At 56.7% G+C, this 18,273-nt stretch overlaps 1 protein-coding gene across 3 annotated transcripts in view; it reads left to right on the top strand.

Annotated features, from left to right (window-relative positions):
- The window catches only part of LIG1 (DNA ligase 1), a 39,534-nt gene extending 21,768 nt beyond the window's left edge, over nt 1-17,766 (top strand). For 2 of the 3 annotated variants that reach the window (XM_061172340.1, XM_061172339.1), the window contains 19 exons: nt 306-386; nt 678-734; nt 1,529-1,701; nt 4,615-4,781; nt 5,203-5,279; nt 6,142-6,233; nt 6,452-6,551; nt 7,557-7,642; nt 8,126-8,241; nt 9,258-9,353; nt 11,337-11,447; nt 11,994-12,065; nt 12,490-12,634; nt 12,789-12,871; nt 14,432-14,584; nt 14,700-14,753; nt 15,401-15,544; nt 17,291-17,383; nt 17,543-17,766. In XM_061172340.1, coding sequence (XP_061028323.1) covers nt 306-386; nt 678-734; nt 1,529-1,701; nt 4,615-4,781; nt 5,203-5,279; nt 6,142-6,233; nt 6,452-6,551; nt 7,557-7,642; nt 8,126-8,241; nt 9,258-9,353; nt 11,337-11,447; nt 11,994-12,065; nt 12,490-12,634; nt 12,789-12,871; nt 14,432-14,584; nt 14,700-14,753; nt 15,401-15,544; nt 17,291-17,383; nt 17,543-17,626 — 1,984 coding nt within the window. In that variant the 3' untranslated portion in view covers nt 17,627-17,766. The remainder of the gene's footprint in view (nt 1-305; nt 387-677; nt 735-1,528; nt 1,702-4,614; nt 4,782-5,202; nt 5,280-6,141; nt 6,234-6,451; nt 6,552-7,556; nt 7,643-8,125; nt 8,242-9,257; nt 9,354-11,336; nt 11,448-11,993; nt 12,066-12,489; nt 12,635-12,788; nt 12,872-14,431; nt 14,585-14,699; nt 14,754-15,400; nt 15,545-17,290; nt 17,384-17,542) is intronic. The other variant, XM_061172338.1, reaches the window with a different exon arrangement.
- The last annotated feature ends 507 nt before the right edge of the window (nt 17,767-18,273 follow it).

Below are 18,273 nucleotides of genomic sequence, written 5' to 3'. Positions count from 1 at the left end.
AGCCCAGAGAAGTTAGGTCATCTTCCTTGGGTCACACAGGGAGGCGGGGGTAGGGCCAGGCCTGAAACCTGGGTCCACTTACGTTTTTTTGTTTGTTTTTTCCCCCTGACTCTCCCTCTGGAATGTGAGCTCCAGGTTAGCAAACTTGTTTTCATTCACTTCTGTGCCCTTGTGCCTAGAATAGGTGCTCAATAAATATTAGCTGGAGGAATGGCACTTAGTAGGTGCTCAATAAATATTAGCTGGAAGAGTGACTTCCCTTCGACCCAGGCATCTACCCTACAGTCTCCCTTTTCCCTCCACAGACACCTGGACCCATCCAGCTACAATCCTGCCAAGAACAACTACCATCCCGTCGAAGATGCTTGCTGGAAGGTGGGCCAGAGGTGAGGCTTGGCCCTCCGCAGACTGTCCTTCTCCAGTCCCTGGCACTGCAGGAGGCCCTGTCTCCGGAGGCTTCAGTGGGAGAAAACTGGCAAATCTCTCCCCTCCGTGTTTTGGGGAGACCATCGGCAGCTCTGAAGGGGACAGAGAGAAAGCCCCAGGCAGTGGCAGGGTGGGGTTGCGTGCCTCTGGGGATTTCGCAAGGCTGTCCCCAGGGAGGCGTGGGGAGGAAGGTGGCTGGAGGGGCGACATGGGTGTGCGCACAGCGCTTGTCTTCTCTTTTCCTCCCGCAGAGTCCCTTACCTGGCTGTGGCCCGGACGTTTGAGAAGATCGAAGAGGTTTCCGCGCGGTAATTAACCAGGCCGGCCTGGCCGGGGCTGCCGGGTGAAGGCCCTTCCGGCTCTGTCTCTCTGGCAGCGTCTGTGCCGCCAGCTGCTTAATCCTTTTAACCTCTCCTCTCTCAGCTTCACCCTGACACACGAGATCACAGGCCACGGGCATGGCCACGAGAGCGGCTGCAGGCCCTCTGGAGGCCCAGGCTCAGGAGGCCCAGCCATCATTTCTGCCTCATTTGTTGGTCAGAGCAAGATGTGAGGGTGAGCCCAGACCCCTGGCATGAGGAACCAGCCCCCGCCTCCTGGAGGCAGGAACGGAGTCTAGCCTAAGTAGTCAGAAGTAGCTGCCACCTGGCTGACGTGCCTCGACGTTAGAGGAAATCCAGGTCTTGTTTGTAGCGAGAACCCCATCTCAGCCTGATACTAGTTCTGTGACCTTGGGCAAGTTACACGATCTTTCCACGCCTCCGTTTCTTCGCCTGTAAAATCAAATAATATCTAGCTCAGGGGAGCTGTGAGAATTCAGGGAGTTAGAGAATGCAGAGGGCTTAACACCAGTGCCTGGCACCTAGAAAACAGTCCATACGCACCAGCTGTTACTTCTCTATAGATGACGGTCAAATGGAGTTCCTTTTCCCCCCAGCAGCCTGTGATGGTACCCGTGGCTCGGGTCACACACTGGGCGCTGGTCCTGAGCCCTCTCCTCGTCTCTGTTCCCGGATTCCTTTTATCCCGCCACCGCCGCCCCACTTTGGTCCTGAAACGCCAGGTGGTCACACACACCCCCCCGCCCCGTCCCCTCCTCCAGGCTCCGGATGGTGGAGACACTGAGCAACCTCCTGCGCTCCGTGGCGGCCCTGTCACCTGCTGACCTCCTCCCTGTCCTCTACCTCAGCCTCAACCGCCTGGGGCCGCCCCAGCAGGGCCTGGAGCTCGGCATTGGCGACGGCATCCTCCTCAAGGCGGTGGCCCAGGCCACAGGTGAGGAGGGGGCTGTGGTGGAAGCCCCCGCGGTGGCGGGGGGAGCTTCGAGGGAGGGAGTGGAGGGGCCGGGAGCACCTGGGAGACGATGGAGGGGGACTGGGAAGGTGGAGAGATGGGGAGAGCGAGGGCAGAGAGCGGGGTGCGGGGGGAGAGCAGGACCAGGTCTGCGCCGAGACCCGGTCGGGGTGGGAGGAGGTGCTGCAGGCCCAGAGCAGGAGGGGGGCCGGGACTGAGGGCTGGGGCTTGTGGAGGTAGCAGGGCTTTGACCAGCAGAGTCGCGGGGGGAGATGAGGAAAGAGCAGGGTGTGGGCGGGGCCGGCAGCCTCCAAGGGCCGAGCCCTCGGTGCTTAGGAGAGGCTGGCCATGTGGACGGGGCCTCCTGCCCACCAAGGGCCTGGAATGCTCCATGTTTATTGTGACGGCGGCGGGGAGCTGTGGAAAGGTCCTGAGCGGGCAAAGGGCAGGGCCGGTTCTGGGCCCGTGTGGAGGCTGGACAGGAAACCAGGAGGCCGGGCAGGAAGTGGGGACAGAGGTCCGGGGGGAAGAGGAGCTGACGCCAGAGTAGCTGTGGGTAACAGAGCAGAGGGCAGGAGAGGAGAGAGACGGGGGCCAGGAGGGAACTGCTGGGCTCAGGGGGTCAGGGATGGAGGAGGTGAGAAGAATACCCCAGGATCCATCATGCTGGACCCACCACCAGGACAGGACACCTTGAGGGGCAGGCCGGGTCAGGGGAAGTTGCTAAATTCAGCTTGGGACCAACCTGTATCTGTGGGCCACCCAACAGTCGAGGAAACGAAGCTCAGGAGGTCTGGATCACAGAGCAGGATCTGGGAGCCCTGAGCTTCGGAGGCCTGGTTACGTGCTGGCCAGTTCTCGTGCCCGGGGAGAGGGTCTCTGGGGAGGAGAGGGGCGGGGCTTTGAGTCACACCTTGGGCAGCACCAGCGCTTAAGGAAGAAGAGCTTTGAGGGTTTCGTGAGAGGACAAGGTGCCTGAGGAAGATTGACTGGGAATGGAAGAGAGTCATGGGGTCGTCGGAGCCAGAGGACCTGAGATCAGAATCCTCCCACTCGTTCACTCAAGACACATTCATTAGGTGCTGACATCGCACCAGACCCGCTGCAGACTGTGTCCATTAGGAGACTTCCCTCTGCCAGTAACACAAAACCCAACCACGCTGGCGCAGAGGAAGAAGGATTTCTTCTTCCTACATAGTGAGGAGTGGAGAGTAGGCAGCAGCCAGTGCCGCCCGGCCTCCCTGCCAGACGGGACCGAGGGGCCGAGGCCGTTTCCGCCCTTCCGTGTTCACGCTCACACGTGTCTCCTTGGGGCCCCCTCGGCTGCCCGGCCCAAGGGGTGTAGAGAGTTGGTCAGGCGATACCACTTACAGGCACGGGGCCTGGCAACTCGGTCGTGTGTCCTCGTGGCTTCCAGATAAAGCTTTGGAATATAATTGTTTTGGAAGTGAGTTGGGGTGGATCCAGACACCAGAACCTGCTTTGTATTTTGCGTATCAGCGATGCTATGGAATAGATAAGTGTAGGTTGTTGTTAAAAAAAAAAAAAAAATCTCTGGCCAAGTGGCCAGAGATGGAAATGCGTGCTGTTTCATTGTGAATTGCTTTCCCTCTGTTTCATTCGTACATGAGTTGGGGCATTGCGCTGATGTGATATGTGTGGGTAAGTTGTGTCATCTCTGCATTTCTTCCGGAGTAGAGAGAAGTGACACAAAATGCCTGTCCTGGGAAGGGCCTGTGGTTCTGATAGGTTGAGAACTGCCGGGCAGAGCTGTTGTGATAACTTGCCTCCACCTTCCCAGCCTCCTGCTCTTTTTAAAATGTATTTTATTGCAGTATAGTTGATTTACAATGTTGTGTTAATTTCCGCTGTACAGCAAAGTGACTCAGTTACACATATATTGGGTTGGCCAAAAAGTTCGTTCGGTTTTAAGTAAAAATAAACGACACATTTTTCATTTTCACCAAGAATTTTATTGAACAATGTATTCACTAACCAAACAGACTTTTTGGCCAACCCAATACATGTACATTCTTTTTCATATTCTCTTCCATTATGGTTTATCACAGGATATTGAATATAGTTCACTGTGCTGTACAGTAGGACCTTGTTGTTTATCCATCCTATATATAATAGTTTGCGTCTGCTAATCTCAAACTCCCACTCCTTCCCTCCCCCACCCCCTGCGCTTGGCAAGCACAAGTCTGTTCTCTGTGTCTGTGAGTCTGTTTCTGTTTCGTAGATAAGTTCATTTGTGTCATATTTTAGATTCCACATATAAGTGATATCATATGGTATTTGTCTTTCTCTGTCTGACTTCACTCAGTATGATAATCTCTAGTTGCATCCACATTGCTGCAAAGGGCATTATTTCGTTCTTTTTTTATGGCTGAGTAGCACTCCATTGTATGCATGTACCACGTCTTTATCCATTCATCTGTCGATGGATATTTAGGTTGTTTCCATGTTTTGGCTATTGTGAATAGTGCTGCTATGAACATAGGGGTCCAGCCGCCTACTCTTACAGCAAGGGGCGCCCGTGGGACCCAGCCTACGCAATAAGTAAGGCCAGAACACCTCCATTGTATTTAAATTGATGACTTCAAAAGGATAAGGTGACAGAAAACAAGCAAAGGCCCATTGGGCTCTGCCGGAGGATGTTAATGAGCAACTAGAGGACAGGCAGAGGGTCCCTTGGCCGCCTTCTCCGTCTACACTTGCTCGCCTGGTGATCTCATTCCACCCCAAGGCTTTAAATCCCGTCTACACACTGACGGCACCACCCCAGACATCCCCTCTGGTGTAGACGGGTTCATCATCCAGGCCGCCTGGAGCCGGGAGCCGGGTGGCCACACCTCTCCTTGCCCTCAGCACCCTCTCTCTCCGCCCCCCAAGGCCGGCAGCTCGAGTCGGTCCGGGCCGAGGCGGCCGAGAAGGGCGACGTGGGGCTGGTGGCCGAGAGCAGCCGCAGCACGCAGAGGCTCGTGCTGCCCCCGCCCGCCCTCACCGCCGCCGGCGTCTTCACCAAGTTCCGGGACATCGCGCAGCTGGCCGGCAGCGCTGTGAGTGGGCAGGCGGCTCACCCCCTCTCCAGACCCTTTTCCCCTGGGGACCCAAAAGGCTCTGGTTAGACTGTTCAGGGCTGGATCGCCTTGGTCCTGCTTGTGGGATCAGAGCTTCCTTTCCTTCTGCCGCTCTCAAGACCGAGGGAACCTCTTCCTGAGAGTCTAGCCCTGATCTAGTGTGGGCCGTGGGACACGGCTCCATAACCAGGTGCTGAGCAAAGCTAGGGTGGGAGGCAAGAAGAGAGCGAGCTTTTCACCGCGCTGTGAGCGCGCGGCCGTGGGATGGGGGAGCAAGGGGGGGGATGGGGGGCAGGTATTCCAAGGGTGGCAGCTCCCCAGGCAGCATGGATGGCGGGGGGGTGTGGTCCCCTCCCCTCCCTTCACCCAGGCACTGACTGCCCTTCCCCCATATCTTCAGTCCACAGCCAAGAAGATGGACGTCATCAAAGGCCTCTTTGTGGCCTGCCGCCACTCAGAAGCACGGTTTATCGCCAGGTGAGTGTGTGGGCCTGTGAGGGTGGGGAGAGGTGAAGGTGGAGAGGGCCTGGCAGCTGTATCACTGCTAGTGCCCCGACCGCCCTTGGATGAGAACGGCGTGAGTGAGGAGCCTGGGCCCTGAGGGGGTGGGATGGGAACATAGGTTTCCTTTCACAGCCGGCTCCTCTTCTCAGTAGCACTGCCTGGAGAAGGGTGGGGGCTCGTGGGTGAAGAGTGCCGCGCTTGATTAGTCATGTCTGCCTTGGCCTGAGTGGGGACAGTAAGCAAGGTAGCCAAGCGGTAGCCATCCTTGAAGTATTTCTCCGACATAGTCGTTGGAGTGTTTCTTGGGTTCCCTGCCGCGTGCCACGTGCTTTCTTCCTCCCTGCAGCTCTTGGAGGTGGGCCCTGTTAGCCTCACCCCAGTTTACAGAAGGGGAGATGGAGGCACAGGGAGGTGAAGCTTCCTGCCTGACGTGGCTGGCTCACATGTGGCGGGGACAGGTTCCTGACCATCACACTCTGGCACCCCTGGGGCAGGCTGCCTTCCGGTTCCAGGCCCAGCTCTGGCCCTGCCCCACCATCCCTGAGCCGCTTCAGTTTCTCAGAGGGCAGCTGAGGAGAGAGGCGGAGACGCCTGCAAGGCCCCTAGTTCTGTCCGCAGGCGCTGCCAGCGGTCGCGGTGGTTACTGGCCGGCCTCAGTTTCCTCCTCTGTTAAGTGGGGCTGTGTGATCTCAGGTCACTTCCGGCTCTGGAGGTTGCTCTGGTTTTGAGGAGAGGGTCGAGGTGGGGGAGACCGGAGGAGGGAGGAGCAAGGGGTAGAGGGCAGGGTCGGACAGATACGGACAAGCCCACTCCCCGTTACCTGCTGTCTCCCCAGAGCCCTGAGTGGACGGCTGCGCCTCGGGCTGGCAGAGCAGTCGGTGCTGGCGGCCCTCGCCCAGGCCGTGAGCCTCACCCCGCCAGGTCAAGGTGAGCCCTCGTGGCCGGCCCTGTGCCCACCACTCGAGTTAACCTGGCTGCCCTTCTTGTCAGAAGTCCACGCCCACACGTGGTTCCCACCTCCCGCTGCCACTCCAGGCTTCTCTCCCCTGCGGACACTGTCCCCGGCACCACCACCCACTGTGGATTCGGGTGGCTGAGCGGGGTTGGGCCCATCCCAAAGCCTCTTCTGCTGGGGCTTGTCTTAGAATTCCCCCCAGCCGTGGTGGATGCTGGGAAGGGCAAGACAGCAGAGGCCAGAAAGACGTGGCTGGAGGAGCAAGGCATGATCCTGAAGCAGACGTTCTGGTGAGCTCCAGGGGCCCTGGGCAGAGCGAGAGGGGCGGGGGGAGCCAGAGGGGGGCGGTGGGCAGGGCCCGAGGGGTCAGGGGTGAAGTGGGAGGGGCCAGCAGCCAGCAAGCATCCGTGACCATCACAGGGCTAGTGACAGAGCACCGGGTGGTGATCCAGACGAGACTGGTGCTGGGCACAGGGAGGACGACAGAGATCGGGAAGACGGCCAGCAGTGAAGGGTCAGGGACACGGGGACAGGGAGAGACGCTGACACAGAGAAGAGGAGGAGCTATCGAGAGGTTTCCAAGTTCCAGACAGGACTGCGCATGTGGAAAGGCCGCGAGAGCCCCCGGTGGGGGCTGGTGACTGACGCACAGTGAGGGGTCGTGACAGTCACGGAGTGATGGTGAGGGTTCCAGAGAGAGCCACATGGAGGGACCTGGCTAGCTACCAACCCAGGGCTGGCCACAGCGGGACGGTGACAGCCCAGATGGAGTGTCAGCGGCAGGAGGGCGAACGAGCCATTCCACAAATGCCCGCGGGGCACCTGCTCTGGGCCAGGCCCCTTGGGTGCTGGGTACACAAGGCAAACAAGCCCTGCAGAGCCTCTGGGGCCAGGGCGGCAGCCTTAACTCTGCCCCTGCATGGACACCTACAGACTGTCGCTCTCAGGCCTGCCCAGACCAGTTAAATCAGAATCTTTGCAGGTGGAGGCTGGCCTTGAAGAAGCACTTTTTTGAACACATCCTTGAGTGGCTGTGACATGTAGCCCAGGTAGAGAATCACTCGTCTCGTGATGACAGACTGGGGAGCGATGGCGGGCCCGGCTCAAGGGAGACAGAGTCAGGGTGATATATAGTGACACTGAGGGAGGACTCTGACAGAGACAGGGCGACAGGGGGAGTCGGGGACAGGCTGGAGCAGACCCTGGGACCAGGTGGCAGGCAGAGGTGCATCTCGCAGCCAGAGAGCAGAGTTCTAGAAACACATGCCCCACCTTGTTCTCGCCCCCTACCCCAGCGAGGTGCCCGACCTGGACCGGATCGTCCCCGTGTTGCTGGAGCACGGTCTGGAGCGGCTCCCAGAGCACTGCAGGCTGAGCCCAGGTACCCACCCCACGGGCCCCTCTGGAGTCGGTCTACAGCCTCACCCTGGGCCCCAGCGCTGGGCTGGCCGCCTTCCGGCTCCGCCCCCTCCACCTGGCCTTGGCTTCTGCCCTCCAGGGCGGCCGTGGGAGGGCCCGCTGCTCAGAGAGCACCGTCTCAGAAGCCGCGGGACCCTCTTCTCCAAAGTCAGCCCTGTCCCCTGTGCCAAAAGCCGGTCCTTTTCTGCTCGGACTTCCCGCTTCTGTGTTAGAGCTGCTACACCAGAGACACCCCAAAAGGCGGGGCAGGCAGACAGACAGACTCTTGTTTTCTTGTACGTAAGAGTCCAGAGGGAGGCAGGAGGCCAGGGAGGGGCTGCGCGGCACTCCAGGGCTCAGTCACCCAGGTTCCCTCTGTCCCGTCACTTCGTCATCCTGAGGTTGTCACCCTAATGTGCCCCCCCCCCCCATCTACCTGACCTCACTCTCATCGCAACCCCCCCAGGGGTCCCCCTGAAACCGATGTTGGCCCACCCAACCCGGGGCGTCAGCGAGGTCCTGAGGCGCTTTGAGGAGGCAGCTTTCACCTGCGAGTACAAATACGATGGGCAGAGGGCACAGGTAAGGGGGTGGACACATCCCTTCTGCAGAAAGGGGCACGCCGTCGAGCAGGGCCGTGGGGTCCCTCAGACCCGAGCTCCAGGCCGGCCGGCCTCTGCCACGACTGCCCGTCTGGTCGTGCGCATCTCTCGGGGCTGTAGTTCCCATCTCCGGGCAATGTGCGATCATAGCCACCTGACTGGCTTCTCTGAGAATCAGTTTTGATAATATCATCACAGCCCTGACCCACGGCAGTGGGAGCCCAAGCAGCGTCGGCTGCTCTCGTGCCCTGCTGGTGGGTGTATTAATGTAACGGGTGCCTCCCAGGGCCGGAGGTGTCCTTGGTCTGGGCTGTAAGGATGCTCGTTGTGGCTCTTCTGTCCTGGGGGGATGGGGCCGGCTCCGCCCTGTTCCTCACCTCGGGATGGATACGCGAGCTTGCTGGGCGCCACCCTGTGGTGCCTTGAGGAGGCTACACACAGTGGGTTCAGTAGACGCTTAACAACACAGATGGATCTTTGAAATACAGTGCTGAGAAGAAAATGAACAAAATGAGTTACCATGGTGACAGTGATTTTAAAAAATATATATATTTAAAGTCATATATTACGTCATACACACACACTACTATTTCTTGGGATAATATACGTGTTAGGTGGCACATACGTAGCTCTACTCAAGGACTGTGGCCCAGACGTAGTAAAATGAATAAATTAAAATCATAAAAACCAGAATGATGTTTACGGTGTAACAACATCCAGACAGATCCACACGTACACGCAGAGCGCAAAGCGCCTGTGCTTGCAGGGGGAGGAGGGTAGGGATTGGAGACGAAGCAGAGGTGGCGGGGACTTCCACAAACAGGGCTGGGAGGTGCTGTTTGAACCAAGGAGAGGATTCACTCAGGTCCCTGCACCAGTACCTCCTCCAGAGCTTCTGGAACCTTCTGCCAATGAACGTGGGGTCAAGAAGAGAAAGGAGGGGCCCCTGGGGGCAGACCCGGCCCTGAGTCCCTCTCTGCTCCCCCACTGTGGCAGATCCATGTTCTGGAAGGTGGGGAGGTGAAGATCTTCAGCAGGAATCAGGAGGACAACACCGGAAGGTACCCCGATATCATCAGCCGCATCCACAAGGTGGGCATCTGCCGCTGCCTCTCACTCAGGTGGGGGCAGGGGCTGCACTTACGGGTGCAGGGAACTGAGGCCCAGCCAGGCCAGCTCAGCACAGCAGGGGTTGATGGGAAGGAGATTGGAGTGCATTGGGCTGCAAATAACGGAACAACTGCAGATGTTATTTTTTTCTCAAATCTGAAGGCGGGTGGCCCTAGGCTGGCTCAGCTGAGTACCAAGGTCCTCCCAAACCCAGCCTGTTCCTCTGTCCTCTACTGTCCTTGGCTGGTTCCATTTCATCCCAATGCCTGTCCCCTATGGTCTCCAAGTAGCCACCACGCTTCCAGACAGACAGGAAAGGGGTTCCAGCTTCTATCCCTTCCCACAAAGAAAGTTAGTGCTTTTCTGGGTACCTCCTACCACCCCCGGCTGACACCAGCATGGGGGTCCCTGTCCAGCACTGGTTGCCATGGCCACTGTGGTGCAGCAGAGGCTGGGGAAGCCAGAATCGTGCTCTCTGACAGGGAGAGGGTTTGGGATGAGGGTGAAGGCAGCCTGCAGACTGGCCCCACAGCCTAACTAGGGCTGGGTCTCAAAGGCCCTGGAGCCGGGGGCGTCTCTGCCCACAAGGGGGCGGTTTGGGGCCTTTTTTAGGGGTCTTCCATCAAAGAGCCATTCTCCTGCCTTCCCTAATTAATTAGGAAATTTGTTCTTTCCTAGAGCAGCAGGACAGAAGTAACAGTACAGCACAGGCATTAAAGGAGTTCCTGTTCCATGCCAAGCACTGTTGTTTTAAACCAGCTTAAGGTGTAGCTTTGTAAAAGGTTCTGATAGAGTTTGAAGAGTTTTGACAAGTTCATACACCCACCTAATCAGCATGTAAAACGTTGCCGTGTTTTCGTCACTCCAGAATGTTTCCCCGTGCCCCATGCCAAGTAGGCCCCTGTCCCCACCCCCTGAGGCAACAGCCACTGATCTGCTTTTCCGTTGGGACAGGTTCGTTTTTGCCGCTGCTAGAGCTCCACATAAGTGGTGATAGTACAGGGTCTTTTGTATCTGGCTTCTTTCGCTCATTCATTCAACAAGTATTTGTTGGGCGACTGCCCTGTGCTGAGCCCTGTGCTGGAGGCTGGGGCTTTAACAGAGAGGGCGGGGCAGGCAGATCTTCATCAGAGTCCCGCTGCTGCCTCTATGAGTATACTCAGAGATCGGGCGCTGAAGAAAAGGTCCAGCATTCTTTGAGCCTTTAAAAGAATAAGGCTTAGACTTGGTGTCAGGAAAGCAGGGCCATCACCAAGCACAGCCCAGGGTACAGTGGGAAGGGTGCCCCTGGAGTCGTGCAGATTCTAGAGTAAACAGCATGTGCAAAGGCCCGGTGGTTGGAGGGGCACAGCCCATTCAAGAAACAGAAAGGCTAGTGCATTGGGGTACAGAGCGTGAGTCTGAGGGGGCCAGGTGAGGCGAGGGAGGGCCACGGGCTGACCAAGGAGAGGTCCCACAGCTTTGGGGAGCCGCGGGGTGGTTTTTAGCAGGGATGAGAAGTGATCAGATTTGGGGTTTGCCAAGAGCAGCCTGGCTGCCATGAGAAGAGTGGATTGGACGGGGTCAGTGCAGGGGCGGGGAGACCAGTAGGATGCTGTGGCTTAGGCTAGACTGGGCTCAGCAAGGTGGTGACAGGTGGACAGCTTAGCAGTTTCGGAGCGGAAATGGACAAGTTCATGGGGTAATTGAGTGTGAAGTGGGAGGAAGAGGAAGATGACAAACGCTCCTTGGTTTCCAGCTTGTGGGACCAAATAGTAAGTCCTCAGAAAACATAGTTTTTTTTCCCCTCTCGGTGGGGAACAAGAGAAGGGGTCTGTGTTCGCATGTGTCTCTTTAAGGTTGACATCAGTTTGTCAGTGGATCTTCAGAGCTGCAGAAGGAAAAAGATATTTGTTTCCCTGCGTCTGTCTTTTGGCCTCATCCACCACCTCTCACCAGCCCTGGGTCTCCCTCTTCACCTTTCAGATTAAACTCCCGTCAGTCACATCCTTCATCCTGGACGCAGAAGCCGTGGCTTGGGACCGGGAAAAGAAGCAGATCCAGCCATTCCAAGTGCTCACCACCCGCAAACGCAAGGTAGCCTCTGCCCCCCCGCCTCCACCGCCTGCCCTCATCTTCCCCCCAGTCCTGTGCAATCCCAGAGAGACAGAGCTATCAGTTGGGTTGTAGTTCTCTCAGCCTTTTGCAGTGTGGCTGCCACAGCTCCAGCCATCACATTCTTATCCCAGCATGCCAAGTTGGAAGGAGGGAAGACCTCTTTTCCAACATCTGTTTTATTATGAAAGATCTGTTCTAGGAGCCCCCACAACCTGCACCCCAGCAATCTTCTTTACTCTCATTGGCCAGAGTTGTGTCATCTCACCCCCATTAGCTGTGAGGGAGGCTGGGAGAGTAAATACCTAGCAGAGGTGAATGAGGTGGTTGGGATTAGCCAAGAACCATCACAGTTCGGTGCGTGTGGCTGGCAGCGTTGATGCCCTCACAGGTGTGCGGCCTGTTGGCTGGGGAGAAGGGGGGGATGGCAGGTGACCGGGGTGTCTGCCTCAGGCATGATGGGAAGGGACCCAGCTGGGCCCCGTCTCACCTTCCCCGTCTCCTGGTCTCCATCCTGCCCTGACCCAGGAGGTGGACGCGGCAGAGATCCAGGTGCAGGTGTGTCTGTACGCCTTCGACCTCATCTACCTCAATGGAGAGGTGAGTTTTGGCATCGTGTCCGGGTCAGCTGGGGCATGACTTGAGGTGAGGGGGGAGAGCTTGGGAGCCAGCGGTTAGAGTTTCATCACTGAGCCCGGAGGCCACACTCGGGCAGTGGTTCTCAAAATGTGGACCGTGAGGCCCTCCCTTTCCCAATATCTGTGTGAGGGGGATTTTCTTCCTGTCCTGCAACCTGAACGACATTTTGCAGCCGTCCGAATGCAGAAGCAGATGTGAGAATCCAGCCTCTGTTACGCCAGACATTAGAGAATTGGCAAAAATATAAAATAATGCCCCTCTTCACACTCATTTCCATAAGCCACATGATGACCTGTGACCCATCCGCTTCCTGCTTCTCCCGAGGTCGGAGTTTCTTCTCTTTATTTCCACGATGATGTCCCATCTCTCTCATCCTGCCCCACAGTCCCTGGTACGTGAGCCCCTTTCCCGACGCCGGCAGCTGCTCCGGGAGAACTTCGTGGAGACGGAGGGCGAGTTTGTCTTTGCCACCTCTCTGGACACGAAGGACACGGACCAGATCGCCGAGTTCTTGGAGCAGTCGGTGAAAGGTGAGGGCATCCGCCAAGGTCTGCGCTCCCTCCGCCCACCCCCCGAGATCTGCACCCATCCCAGCCCCACCCTGGACGACTGGACCAGAACCCTGCCTGCGTCTGTTGTGAGGCTGTGAGCCGGGGCTTCACAGGGCTCTCATGTGTCCCCCAGACTCCTGCGAGGGGCTGATGGTGAAGACCCTGGATGTGGACGCCACCTACGAGATCGCCAAGAGGTCGCACAACTGGCTCAAGGTGCCGCCTGCCCCCGCCCCCCTTTCTTGCTGAGCTGGGGACCGGAAGCCTACCCCTGCTGGGTGGTCCATGCCCAGTCCCCACATTCACCCCGTTTGAGCCCCGGAGACCTTTGCTCAATCCCTCCCGCCTCCCACTGCAGCCAGCCTCAGCTCTGCTCCCCTAGCGAGTCGCCATGAGCAAATTCACCAAGGACTGGTGGAGAACTGCCTGGCTAGGCACCCCAGATGTGGGGGTGAGGGAGCCCAAGGAGCTTTCTATTTCTTCTGAGCTTGCCTTCCACCAGGAAGTCAGCCAGGATGCAAACGGGATAAAGTTGGGGAGTAATGCGTGCTATGAAGAAAGCAAGTCCACTTGGGGCCAGGGAGGGTCTGCAGTACTTTGGGTGATTGGGAAAAGCCTTTCCAGAGGCAGTGTTTGGGTCGAGACATGGATGATAGGAAGTGGTCAGTCATGTGAAGATCAGGGGCGGAACATGTAGGTGGGGGTTGGGGGTGGGCAGCAAGTGCAAAGGCCCTGGGGTAGGAACAAGCTCGGTGTGTGCAGGGGTCGAGGACCATCGAGGCGTGAGGTGAGGTCAGGGCAGAGAGTGGGTCCCAGCTCACCCAGCAGTGGGTGGTAAAAGAAAACTGGGTTTTCCTCCAAGGGTTTCAGGAAGCCAGCAGAGGTTTTAAGGGGGAAGTCACCTGGTCTTATTGTCGTTTGGCACAAGTCCTCTGGCCGCTCTGGGTGGTGGACGGGTGTGGGGGTGCTGGGCAGAAGTGGGAGCAGGCAGGCGGAAGGCAGCTGTCCGGTAAGGGGTGATGGGAGCTTGAGCAGAGAGGCAGCAGTGAGGAGGGGGCCAGGAGACCCAAGCGGGAGATAGCCGGGCGCTGAGCTGGTCGAGCCTGTGGACAGGGTTTCCCTGTGTGTGTTTTTTTGTTTGTTTGTTTTTTTAAATATTTACTTACTTATTTTGGCTGCTCGGGTCTTAGTTGCGGCACACGGGATCTTCGTTGCGGCATGCGGACTTCGGTGTGGCATGCCTGCAGGATCTAGTTCCCCGACCGGGGATCGAACCTGGGCCCCCTGCATTGGGAGCGCGGAGTCTTACACACTGGACCACCAGGGAAATCCCTCCCTGTGTGTTTTTTAGTTGTTTATGGTCCGTCCCGCCCCCACTAAGCTGTAAGCGGCTGTGCAGGTACAAACCTTTCCAGTCTCAGGAAATATTCGCTGTTGTATCCCCATGGCTGAGCTCCTGCCCGGCACAGTTGGCACTTAATTAATCTTTTTGGAATGAATGGATAAATGTTCTCTGTGTGAAGGAGTGGAATGTGCCTCCATATCGAACGGAGGGGGGATCCGGGGTGACCCCCGAGGTCTCCCCACCAGACCTGTCCCCTCGATCCCGCCTCCTCTTCGCATTTGAGTCGCCTCTTTCTCATCAGCCCTTTCAGCCTAGAAACCTGTTCCACGTCCAGTCTTCTCCCAACCCCTCCTCGCGCCGCTGCTTAACCTCCAGCGGTGGGAGCCACACCCGAGCGTCCCACCCTCATCCCCCGCCTTCCCTCCTCGCAGCTGAAGAAGGACTACCTCGATGGCGTGGGCGACACCCTGGACCTCGTGGTGATCGGCGCCTACCTGGGCCGGGGGAAGCGGGCCGGCCGGTATGGGGGCTTCCTGCTGGCCGCCTACGACGAGGAGAGCGAGGAGCTGCAGGCCATATGCAAGGTGCCGGGAGCTGGGGGGACCGCAGAAGCGGGAGGGGAGCGGATGTGACTCAGCCTCGGGGGGCGGGAGCTGGGAGGAGGTGGAGCCTCTGACCCCCCTGTCCTCCTCCTCGCAGCTCGGAACGGGCTTCAGTGACGAGGAGCTGGAGGAGCATCACCAGAGCCTGCAGGTGCGCCCTCCCTCCCTGTGTGTGCCTGGGGCTCTCGCCCTCTGGGGGTCTCGGGTGCTGGCCCGCTGCTGCGGGGCTGGCTTCCCAGCCCAGCACGTCCAAGTTCACGCCCCAGCCCTGCCAGCTACGGGCTGGAGCCTCCGGTCCGGGAGCCTCGGCCGCACCCGAGACAGGCTCAGGGAGGGCGTCTTGCTCGTTCCCCGAGTTCGCCCTTCGGATGCCAGTGGAGCCCCTAGTCGTCGGGGTGTTTGCTGTCCTGGTCTCGGGCATTTGGGGCATGCTCTGGCTTTCCTGTGTGTTGGTGTCTCTGGGCCTGTCTGTCCCATTCTTGGTTCTCCCTCTCTCTCTCTCTAGGTCTCTGACTCCCCGTCTCTGGGTCTCGGTTCCTCTCTCTGACTCTCTCTGCCTTTAATTTCTTGTCTCAGCTCCCAGGGTCTCTGTCATTTCTTCCTTTCTCCCGTTTCCCCCATCACCCCCCAGCTCCACCTACCACCAGCTTTTTACTTTGAGGGGCACCTGTATCTATCCCCTTCCCCCGTCTTCCTCCCTCTTTCCTCACTCTCCAGTCCCGCCCCCCGCAACCCTCCCCTCAGCCTTGACTTTGAGATCGAAGACCCTCTCTCCCTTATTCCCGCCACTGGCTGCAGGCCCTGGTGCTGCCCGCCCCACGCTCCTATGTCCGGGCCGAGGGCGCCGTGGCCCCCGACCACTGGCTGGACCCCAGCGCCGTGTGGGAGGTGAAGTGCGCAGACCTCTCCCTCTCCCCCATCTACCCGGCTGCCCGGGGCCTGGTGAGTAACTGGGGGACCCTGGAATAGACCCTCCGAAGGAACCCCAGCTGGGAGGGTGGGGAAATGGGGGGAGGGGATCTTGGAGCCCATGTCTGAGCTTCCTGGGTGATGCTTAGGAAGACTGGAGCTTGCGTTTTATTTGGGTTTCAGATAATGAGGTCAAAGTCTCGTTAAAAAAAAAAAAAAAGAAATTCCCCAGGAGTAGAAAGAAAACCGTGAAATTGCTTTCTTTGATTTTTAAAATTTTTTTATTTTATTTTTTAAATTTTATGTTCTTATTGGAGTATAGTTGGTTTACCATGTTGTGTTAGTTTCAGGTGTACAGCAAAGTAATTCAGTTATATATATATATTCTTTTTCAGATTTTTCCCTTTGTTACTACAAAATATTGAGTATAGTTCTCTGTGCTATATAGTACGTTCTTATTGTTTATCTACTTTATATATAATAGTGTATATCCGTTAATCCCAAACTCCTAGTTTATCCCTCACCCCCCCTTCCCCGCTTTGGTAAACCATAAGTTTGTTTTCTGTGTCTGTGGGTCTATTTCTGTTTTGTATATAAGTTCATTGGTATCATTCTTTTTTGAAATTGCTTTCTTAAATATAATCTCACATTCCGCTCTTAAGTAATTTTTGAAAACAGCTCTTTTCAGTAAAAATTTATGATACTTCCTGCTGAGCATTTAGGTCCACTGCTGCGTTTCTTTCTCAACTGTAGTTAATTTTCATGCTACCAAGTTTTAACATTCCTTGGCCAAGCCGCATCTGCTAGAGGATCAGTGTCCCCGGGGAAACACTCCCCCCACCGGCACTAGGACACCTCTTAGCATCCTCCTTCCGAAGATCAGGAAATCTTTTTTTTTTTTTTTTTTTTTTTACTGTTACAGATATGTCTTTTATTAGCACAAAAATTCAGCTTATTATCAACCAAGGTGTTCAACCCTGAAATCCATAGAGATCCCAAATCTTAATAACATTGTCAAAATGCAAATTATATTGTTTTCTCTTTATGGATTCTTAGAAACATCAATTTGGAGGTTTTTTTTTTTTTTTTTAATTAAAGTATAGTTGACTGAGGAACAGGAAATCTTAAAGTGCATACTCCCTTTGGGATTTTTTCTGATCCTTCAAAATCTAGCATGTGCTTTTCTGCTTAGCAGCTGACTTCCATGTAAAGGCAAAACTCATACTTTTTATCTAGTTTCCTTCTTGAAATTTCTCACTCCTGCACCGTCTTGGGAAGTCGGGGGCCCCTGGTAATAAAGAGATGGGAACAGCATTTATCGAGCATTTAGGTGAAGCAGGCATGTCACTTGTTCACACTCATCCTCACCAAGACACTGACCATCCCATTTTACAGATGGGAAAATAGAGCCCCAGGGAGCATAACTGGCCCAGGGTCACGCGAGGCTCTTGAGAGTCGGGAGCTGGGATTTGAACCTCACAGTCTGGTTCTAGAATCCACCCCTCTTGGCCCTAATAATAATAACAACAGCCTAAAGCACAGCCACGGCAGCCTGTGTTTCTTACACGCTCCTGCTCCAGGGGAGCGGCCCCAAGCACTAAATGACCTTATTTAATTTTTACAACGACCCCATCGCTTAGCCCCATTGTATGGATCAGGAAACAGGCCTGAGGCGCAGGAGTGGGGAGGAGACTTTGGATGGGGAATTGCCGCCGGGAGCAGGCTGGACTGCTGCTTGGTCCCCATCACCACTCCACCCACCGCGCCTCGCCTCCGCAGGTGGATAGCGAGAAGGGAATCTCCCTCCGCTTCCCTCGGTTTGTCTGCGTCCGTGAGGACAAGAAGCCGGAGGAGGCCACCACCAGTGCCCAGGTGAGGCCCGCGGTAGAGGGTGGGTGGTGGGCCCAGGGGTGGGCTTGCCCGGCCAGGCCTGCTTTTTGGAGAAGGTGGGCTCTGGCCTGGCTTGGCATGGAAGGGGGTGGGGCAGCCCCAGGGCTTCTGACCCTCCCACCACCCACCCTCTCGCTTCAGGTGGCCTGTCTGTACCGGAAGCAAAGTCAGATTCAGAACCAGCACGGCGCAGAGCCAGACTCCGACCTGGAAGATTTCTACTAGGCCCCCTGCTCTCCCCGGGGGCCTGGGGGCGGAGGGGACCCAGGGGCGTCGCCTCAGGGGCTCAGCAATCTGGTGTAGCTGTGTGCGGGTTTTGATAATCAGGTGTGTGTGTGGGAGGGGATGGTTTCAGCCGGGGTCTGGGGTTCTGTCATTCTTTTCAATAAATAATTGTTGATCATCTGCTCTGTGTCCGTGCTGGGCTCTGGGGGTACAGCCATAACAGCCAACCCTTTGATAGCGTGTAACGGTGTGTCACAACTGTCGAAACCAGGGCCTTGCCATAGAACTCTCTGCAGTGATGGAAATGTGCCACGTCCGCGCTGGGCGGTGTGACAGTCACCAGCCACGTGTGGCTGGTGAGCACTTGAAATGGGACCAGTACGACTGAGGACTCAATTTTTAATTTTCACTTAAATAGCAACATGTGCCGAATGGCTATTTTGTTGGACAGTGGCTGTCCAAACTCTCTATATTAACTCCTTTAACCTCTCAGCAAGCCTACCAGGTAGGCATGTCGAGAGCCTGTTTCACAGATGAGGAAGCACACAGAGGGGAAGTAGCTTCCCCTGGGCTGCTGCTGGGAGGACCACACCAGGCTTCTGACTCAGCAGTCTGGCTTCAGGCCCCACACCTTTCCAGGACGGTCC

The sequence above is a fragment of the Eubalaena glacialis genome, chromosome 18, assembly GCF_028564815.1.
Source record: "Eubalaena glacialis isolate mEubGla1 chromosome 18, mEubGla1.1.hap2.+ XY, whole genome shotgun sequence".
In the NCBI taxonomy this organism is placed as follows: domain Eukaryota; kingdom Metazoa; phylum Chordata; class Mammalia; order Artiodactyla; family Balaenidae; genus Eubalaena; species Eubalaena glacialis.
Note: the sequence above shows the minus strand (reverse complement) of the source record. Positions and strands in the feature narration are given on the sequence as shown.